This window comes from Sinocyclocheilus grahami, unplaced genomic scaffold, assembly GCF_001515645.1.
Source record: "Sinocyclocheilus grahami isolate Dianchi unplaced genomic scaffold, SAMN03320097.WGS_v1.1 scaffold710.1, whole genome shotgun sequence".
Classification (NCBI taxonomy): domain Eukaryota; kingdom Metazoa; phylum Chordata; class Actinopteri; order Cypriniformes; family Cyprinidae; genus Sinocyclocheilus; species Sinocyclocheilus grahami.
The window spans coordinates 229,877-238,519 of NW_015505889.1; the positions used below are offsets into that span (position 1 = coordinate 229,877).

An 8,643-nucleotide genomic window follows, 5' to 3' on the forward strand; every position below is an offset into this window, starting at 1 on the left:
TTATACCCGTCTAACAAAATACTAAATTAATTCAGCAGGACACACTTTCCTTATTTTCTTCACAACAAATGACCAAGCAAGCGCAGACACTGACAAGATACGCGATACAGAACGAGACCAAATGCGATATCAGCACGTCTCCTCACAGTAAACAAAACAAGCATTTCCTAGCAACGACAACTGCACTACACACTAATGAGACAAGTAAATACACTTACAGCTGCTTTTAACTTCCGCTGATAAAGACTGCTTCTCTCAAAGAGTATTTCTTTACACTGTTTTCTGCTGGCGCTTGAACACACTTTCCTTATTTTCTCCGCAACAAATGGCCAAGCAAGCGCAGACAAGATACACAATACAGAATGAGACCAAACGCGAAAAACTATTATATGAAGCAAGTATGAGTAACAAAATGCTTTCTTTGTGTCCAGATTTGACTAACGCAAAAACTTACACTTCAAATCAACATAAAAAAAATTTTTTTTTTAAATAAACTTTGAGAAAAATATGTCTTTAATGATGTCTAAATATATATCCAAATTCAAGTAACTAATTATGTGGGAATCCAACATTCCCAGTCACTAGGGAACACACAGCTATCTTAAAAATGGAATCGTCCCTGATCAGTAGACAGGTGAAATTATACATGTATTAAACTAGTGCAGATACTAGGCCATCTTTAAGTATAATCAAAATTACAATATTACAATAAACTAATATATCATATATAGCCTGTTGAGGAAGAAAAGGATATTACACAGCTTGAAATTCAGTATGAACACATAGCCTAATGGTACACAACTTATAAAGTATCATGTTTTAATTAAGTTATTTATTTATTTTTTTAATGTATGGACAGGTGAAATTATACATGTATTAAACTAGTGCAGATACTAGGCCATATTTAATATAATCAAAATTACAATATTACAATAAACTAATATATCATATATAGCCTGTTGAGGAAGAAAAGGATATTACACAGCTTGAAATTCAGTATGAACACATAGCCTAATGGTACACAACTTATAAAGTATCATGTTTTAATTAAGTTATTTATTTATTTTTTTAATGTATGTGTACCTTAAAAGTACCACTCTGGCAGCGACAATGATCCTGAACTAAATGAAGATTAATGTTTTGGCGTGTGATGTGTTTATTGAACCAATCGGATAAGAGTAAATGGAGAGTCAGCGAGAGCCTCAGTTGATTGGCTACAAGAAGGTGGTGGACCCGCCCATCCTCCCCTTCACGCTTGCAAAAATCAGTGAGTGAGAGAATCGTGCCAAAATTGTAAGCGCAGAGAAAAGAAAGACGGAGCTGTACATATCGGTTTATTTCGGGAACTTTTTGCCCCACATGCACAAGAAGTCATTTAGACATTAGCAACAGTTTGTTTTTTTACACATACAGATTGGTTCTATGCAGTCAATCCAGTCAACTGTTGTTTTCACTTGCAAATCACTGTTCACAGGCTTGCTGTACTTTTGACCATATTTTAGCGAAAACAACTTGTCAAAAGTGTAAGAGCAGAAAAATGGAAGTCAGAAGAATGCAGATCATATTTATTTTGATTTAGCATGAAGCTGCATTTTCACAATACAGTCATGGCCAAAAGTTTTGGCAGTGACATAAATTTTGTGTTTTGCAAAGTTTGCTGCTTTGTTGTGGTGTTCGTTCACATTGTTTCTAGATTATTGTGTAGAGTGATCAGATGCATTTTAAATAATTGCTAAAAGCTTAATTGGCCAAAAAATTATACAAAAAAAACAAAAACAAAACAAATTTCACTGTTTTTGATCCTAACACAAAATAACCAGCTAACATTAATTCACTAATCATATCAGCAGCACAAAGTGTGAATGAGTACTAGTCAAGTGAAATCACTATTAGATTGTAAGAGCTAACTGATTGCTATAAAAAGAGTGAAGAAGCGCTTCCAATCATTGTGTTCTTGTTAGCAATGGTTACCTCCAAAGAAACACGTGCAGCCATCATCGCTTTGCATCAAAATGTCCTCACATGTGAGGAAATTGCTACAAAGAATATTGCACCTGAAAGAACCATTTACCGGATCGTCAAGAACTTCAAGGAGAGAGGTTCGACTGCAATGAGGAAGTCTTCAGGATGTCCCAGAGTGTCCAGCAAGTGCTAGGACCGTCTCCTCTGAGGAGTCGGCTACAGAATCGTGTCACCACCAGTGCAGCGCTTGCTCAGGAATGGCAGCAGGTTGGTGTGAGAGCATCTGCACGCACAGTGAGGCCAAGACTTTTGGACAACAACCTGGTGTCAAGAAGGACAGCAAAGAAGCCACTTCTCTCCAAGAAAAACGTCAAGGACAGACTGAAATTCTGCAGGTAGTACAAGGATTGAACTGCAGAAGACTGGTGCAAAGTTATTTTCTCTGATGTGTTCAAAGCTCCCTTCCGACTGTTTGGGACATCTGGAAAATCGATTGTTCGGAGAAGAAAAGCTGAACGCTACAATGAGTCCTGTGTTGTGCCAACAGTGAAGCATCCTGAGACCGTCCATGTGTGGGGTTGCTTTTCAACCAAGGGAGTGGGCTCTCTCATAATTCTGCCCAAAAACACTGCCATTAATAAAGAATGGTATCAAGAGCGACTTCTTCCAACGATCCATGAGCAATTTGGTGATGATCCGTGCATTTTCCTGCATGATGGAGCACCATGTCACAAAGCAAGAGTGATAAAGAAGTGGCTCGAAGATCATTACATTGAAATTTTGGATCTGTGGCCAGGCAACTCCCCGAATCTCAATCCCATAGAGAACCTGTGGTCAGTTCTCAAAAGGCGAGTGGACAAGCAGAAGCCCACAAATTGTGATTTTTGACTAATAAGATTTTGACAGATTGTAACTAATAAGGCAAGAATGGATCGCCATCCGTCAGGATTTGGCCCAGAAGCTAATATCCAGCATGCCAGAGCGAATTGCAGAGGTTAAGAAGAACAAGGGTCAACACTGTAAATATTGACTTGTATTTCTTTGCCAATAAAACCCTTTAAAACTTATGATATGCTTATAATTGTTTTTTAGTATACGATAAAAACATGTGGAAAAATAATCTACAAATACTGAAGCAGCAAACGTTGCAAAACACAAAGTTTATGTCACTGCCAAAACTTTTGGCCATGACTGTACATGAATTACACTTATGAGTAACAGTAAAATGTGGCAAATCATTTTTTCTTATGCTTGAAACGCGATTTACACCTTTACAAAGCTTCTCTTGCGCATGCAAATTTAATTTACGCTTACAGTCTTGTGTACACTTCCACAACTCTTACCCTGCGTATGCAAATCTTTTAGGCATTATTTTACCTTCATACTCTTCTGTCTTATGACCGACTTGTTTCCCCCCTAGAGAATTTAATGTGACACAGCTGAAGCTACCGGAGAACTTTTGCAGAAACCCAGATAAGAGCAATCAAGGCCCTTGGTGTTTTACAAGAGACCCGACAGTCAGGAGGGAGGCCTGCAGCGTGCCAAAATGCGGTAGAGAATATCACTAAAACATCCTGTGGTGCAATAACTAAAGCTTTGTGCTGGCAACCAGAAAGTTGAGCCATCACCATTGTGCCATTGTACAAGGTTGTTCAGAAGAAATTGTCACTGTAATAAGTATACTGGATGTTGTTTTGGATCTGCTAAATGACTGCTGACTTACCAAAACATGCATATTACCAGATTTGATAGCAAATGAAACATATTTGTGTCCTGTGTTTATGGCACATTTTTTGCTTCTGTGTAAGTACGTTTCATTCCATCAATTTATGCTCGCACTTTCCTCCTCAGGTGAAGCTGTTGTTCCCCCTCCTCGACCACCTACTGTGAAACCTGAAGAGCATTACCTGAAGACTAAAGACTGTCTGGATGGAAATGGGGAGACCTACACAGGGGATATGTTTGTGACTCTGGGGGGACGCACATGCCTGCAGTGGAGCGCAGCAGAAGTGCAGGCCTTTATAAAGGGGAAAGAGTTACTACCTCAAGTTCAGCTGGTGAAGAACCACTGCAGAAACCCAGATGGAGATATGGAGGGTCCCTGGTGCTATGTAAAGGGAGCAGGTGGAAACATTACCATTGATTACTGTGACTTGGAGTTGTGCGGTGAGTGAACAGTACTGCCTTCTAGAAAAACACACATACATTAAAGGTGGGGTAAGTGATTTCTGGTAGCCAATGTTGATATTTCAAATCACCAAAACAAACACACCTCTACCCCAAAAGGGTCTCGCCCCTATTTTGATAGCTCCGCCCCACACATACGTACGCAACCCAGGCAACTATTAGTTCTGTGAAACAAAGCAAAACCAGTGTTACACCGTGTCTACACCGGACGCGAGCGGCTCGACAAAATACTATAGAACTCATTATAATCAGTGATGCTGTGTACACCATAGATATATATACATATCTATGGTCTACACTGGATGCGCCGCGGTGCGACACGACAAATCCCCGACAGAAAACTGCTGCTGCGTTCTATTTATGACGTATTGACACAAATGATTTTCAGCGGTCGCATTTATCACGTCCAGTGTAGACAGACTTTAGCTGTTGCGGCGTGGCGTGACAACTGTCCCGTCCGGTGTAGACACGCGGTGCGTTCCAAATGGGATATATCACCCTCCGAAGGGCACTTCGGAGTGAAAACAATCATGGCTGCCATATTGAAGGGTCGTTCCAAACCGAAGTGCTCAAAACTGGCCACTTCAAAGGGCCCTTCGGAATGAAGGATTTTGAAGGGTACAACTGATGGACACTTCGGGCTCCCATGATCCTTTGCGCAGATTCTTTGCATGATGACGGCGCCTCCGTGTGGGCATGTGATGATGACGCAGAAGGGCACTTCAAGAAACAGTTGTGTGGTCCCCTACACCCTTCAAACCTTCGAAGCTCTCTCTCTGAAGGGTAAACCCTTTGAAGGGATTAGGGATGAGCCCTTCCGAATGGAACGCAGGGACGGTGTTACTCAACCATCGAGAAGAAACAAAGCAACCTCAGCGTCCGATCGCAGACCTTCCGCTTCTTGAGTTCACTCATGCGCTGGAAAGCTGATCCAATATTTACATGGGTCCTACTTCTTGCCTTATCGTAAGCCTTCTTTAGTTCCGCAGACGTTTTCCTCTTTTGTTTTTTTATCCGACATCTCTATCTTTCTGTCGCTTGGCTCGGCTAATGTCCGTCCTGTGCACTGAGTGCTCACTCATCCGCATCATGAGTAGACACGCCCCTTACTGCTGATTGGCTACAAGTTCGTTTTGGTACTTGGCCCAACTTTTTGAAAAAATACATACCCCACCCTTAAAGGTATAGTTTACCCAAAATTTTAATCTTGTCATCATTTACTCACCCTCATGTTGTTACAGACCTGTATGAATTTCTTTCTTCTTTTGAACACAAAATAAGTAACTAAACTGTTGCTGCTAGCTATTGACTTTCAAAGTATGAAAAAAAAACTATGGAAGTCAAAAGACTTCTTCTTTGGAACTACATGACAGAATTTTACTTTTTTTTTAAACTCTCCCTTTAACAACAAAATATTAATTTCTTCCCCTGAACCTTGGAGCTCCATTAAAAGTGATATCTGGACCATAGTCTTTAAATAAGGATTAAATGTCACTTTCAAATGTTAAGAAAGCCTAGGTGCATTAGACATAAATCATAAACACACCACTGAGCCCACACTGAACATCATTCTGTCTTTGTCATTCACTCTCAGATGCTCCTTTGGACAAGTTTGTCGATGAATCAGGTGGTCGAGAGAGAACAACTCTTGAAGACAAAAGGAAAGCTTTCTTTAATCTCCGTAGTTTTGGCAATGGAGAGCAAGGTAAACATCTGATACCTTCACCATCTCTTTTGCGGATGTTATCACTAGAAGTTTGAGTTCTTGTATAATCAACTGATAATTAAGATGATTAAACTGTCTTTCGTCAGAGTGTGGAGTGCGCCCCATGTTTGAGAAGGTCAACAAAGAAGATAAGAACGAGAAGGAGCTACTGATGTCATACACTGGAAGCAGAATAGTGGGAGGAGATGAGGCTGAAGTGGCCAGTGCTCCATGGTAAATATAGCACAGGGGCTGTTTTTAAACATCTGTTTTCAAATATCTTGGCATGATTGATCACGTTGAATGCTAATGCTTTGTTTTTAATGTTGTGTGTGATGTTATTTGCAAGCAGGTGATGCTGTATAAGCGTAGTCCTCAGGAGCTGCTGTGTGGAGCCAGTCTGATCAGTGATGAATGGATTCTCACTGCCGCCCACTGCATTCTCTACCCTCCGTGGAACAAGAACTTCACAATCAATGATATTTTCGTCCGCCTTGGAAAACACTCTCGTACCAAGTGAGCCCTTTAAAAATTTCTAGAAAACTGCATATATTTCTTTTCACTAAAACATTCTTTATGTATGCGAAGTAATTTAGAAATATCAGTTTACATCTGTTTTAAACCCTTTCCTGTTTCTCTCAGGTATGAGAGGGGCACTGAGAAGATTGTGGCTATTGATGAAATCATTGTCCACCCGAAATATAACTGGAAGGAAAACCTGAACAGAGACATTGCTCTTTTACACATGAAGAAGCCTGTTGTCTTTACAAATGAGATCCACCCTGTTTGTCTGCCCACCAAGAACATTGCAAAGAAGTAAGTAAATACAATAGTCCAATATAGATGTATTTAATCACAATGAGATGGATGTAGAGTCAGATATTTTCTGTGTGAACATTATTGGAAAAGAAAATCATGTAGGACAGGGACTTGTTTCTATTCATCAGTTGTTAATTGAATGGAGTTATATCTGAATGTGAGTTTGCAGTCAACTCTAAGAAACGGGTGGAGTTTCAGCAGACTAAATAATTCGAGAAGTCAGATGAATCATGGATGAATCATTCACAATAAGATGAATTACATGCATTTAGAAAATAGATTTTCATTTTATTCCGATTTCTAAACTTACCTAACCTCTTGAAGGGGTCATTTTATACAATTGTTTACCTTTATTTATGGTGAAACTTATTAAGAACACATTTTCTTGGGGAACAACGATGTATGGAAAATGCATTTTAGCATAACTTTAGAACAAACTGACAGTATACATATAGCTGTAATTGACAGATTTTCTCTCTGAAGTTTAATGTTTGCAGGTTACAAGGGCCGTGTGACTGGCTGGGGGAACCTCAGGGAATCGTGGTCCTCAAACCCAACCAATCTTCCATCAGTGCTGCAACAGATTCATTTGCCCATTGTGGATCAGAGCATCTGTCGCAATTCCACCTCGGTCATCATCACCGATAACATGTTCTGTGCCGGTAATGTACTTCATATTTTCATGGTCTTTAGACCCTAGACTATTCAGTTGCTGAGAGCTTGTGTGAGATGCTTTTGCACTCAGGTGTCACAACAAGGTCATCTTTTGTTTTGTAGGCTACCAGCCAGATGATACAAAAAGAGGTGATGCTTGTGAAGGAGACAGTGGCGGACCTTTTGTGATGAAGGTATAATAATGTTTATGCTTTTCTCTCCTCAAACAAGTTTGACTTTTCAGTGACCTATAAAGCTCTGATTGTTGTATTCACACTGCTATATTTAAATACCTTGTTCTTTTAAAACCCATTACTGCCCACAGAGTCCTACAGATAAACGCTGGTATCAGATTGGCATTGTGTCGTGGGGTGAGGGCTGTGACCGTGATGGCAAATATGGATTCTACACACACTTATTCCGTATGCGTTGCTGGATGAAGAAAGTCATTGACAAAACAGGCTCAGCAGATGAGGAGTGATCTTCCAAGCTGCCACACAATAAATGAACACTTTTTGGTAAAATGTGATCAAACCTGCAAATGGATAAATAAACCTGAATTCTTTGTTTGTTGATACCAGTGTGTGAGTATGGGGTTCTTTCTGTGTATTGAGAGTGAGAATGGGTAGGCATATTGTTTAGAATGAAATAGATGTAATTCTGGTTGAATTCTGAAATTAAATATCAGGTTTTTGCCATACAGAACTAGAGAAGGAACAGTGATGAGACCAGTTTCGAGGGTGATTACAACATACCAGACAACACCAAGTTGCTCTTACTTTTTTTCATAGTTGTCAGAACTACTGTATTTTTTTGTTGAGATGCTTTGAAAGAGGAAGCATTTTCAGGACAGTTTAAAGGTCATAAAGTTTCCTGTTATTAAATTCACATAAATGGGAAGGCAGACAGAATAAATGATTATTAAGATTAGTTTAATACATTTTTTTTCATCTTCCAAGAAAATTTGTGAAGCCGTGCAATGATCACTAAATGCTCTCATCAATGAATTTCTGTAGGCTGTTTCACATCAAAATGTCTTGCAATAAAACAAATATAAAGCAGCTTCAGTGCAACCGCCTCATTTGAACAGACTTAATATAATACCCACAAATCAAACTCATTTAAACTAAAGGTTATAATGTAATTGTAATTCAATAGTGGTGTTGCTCAGATTCAGTGGTCCCTAAATGAAGGGTTGTTGACACCGAGGGAGACTTCTGACATTTATGGCTCTTGACTGAACACACAAAGAGCAGAACACACAAATGTGTACGTTTTAGATCATTTATTTTTATGTGGTGCATTTTATATGTTGT

General features: G+C 39.5%; 1 protein-coding gene across 1 annotated transcript in view; it reads left to right on the forward strand.

The window, feature by feature from the left end:
* LOC107560109 (prothrombin-like) overlaps window positions 1-8,341 on the forward strand; it is a 20,457-nt gene extending 12,116 nt beyond the window's left edge. The window contains exons 3-11 of the mRNA XM_016244169.1: window positions 3,383-3,513; window positions 3,814-4,128; window positions 5,744-5,854; window positions 5,962-6,088; window positions 6,203-6,370; window positions 6,497-6,670; window positions 7,157-7,335; window positions 7,451-7,521; window positions 7,653-8,341. Coding sequence (XP_016099655.1) covers window positions 3,383-3,513; window positions 3,814-4,128; window positions 5,744-5,854; window positions 5,962-6,088; window positions 6,203-6,370; window positions 6,497-6,670; window positions 7,157-7,335; window positions 7,451-7,521; window positions 7,653-7,808 — 1,432 coding nt within the window. The 3' untranslated portion in view covers window positions 7,809-8,341. The remainder of the gene's footprint in view (window positions 1-3,382; window positions 3,514-3,813; window positions 4,129-5,743; window positions 5,855-5,961; window positions 6,089-6,202; window positions 6,371-6,496; window positions 6,671-7,156; window positions 7,336-7,450; window positions 7,522-7,652) is intronic.
* The last annotated feature ends 302 nt before the right edge of the window (window positions 8,342-8,643 follow it).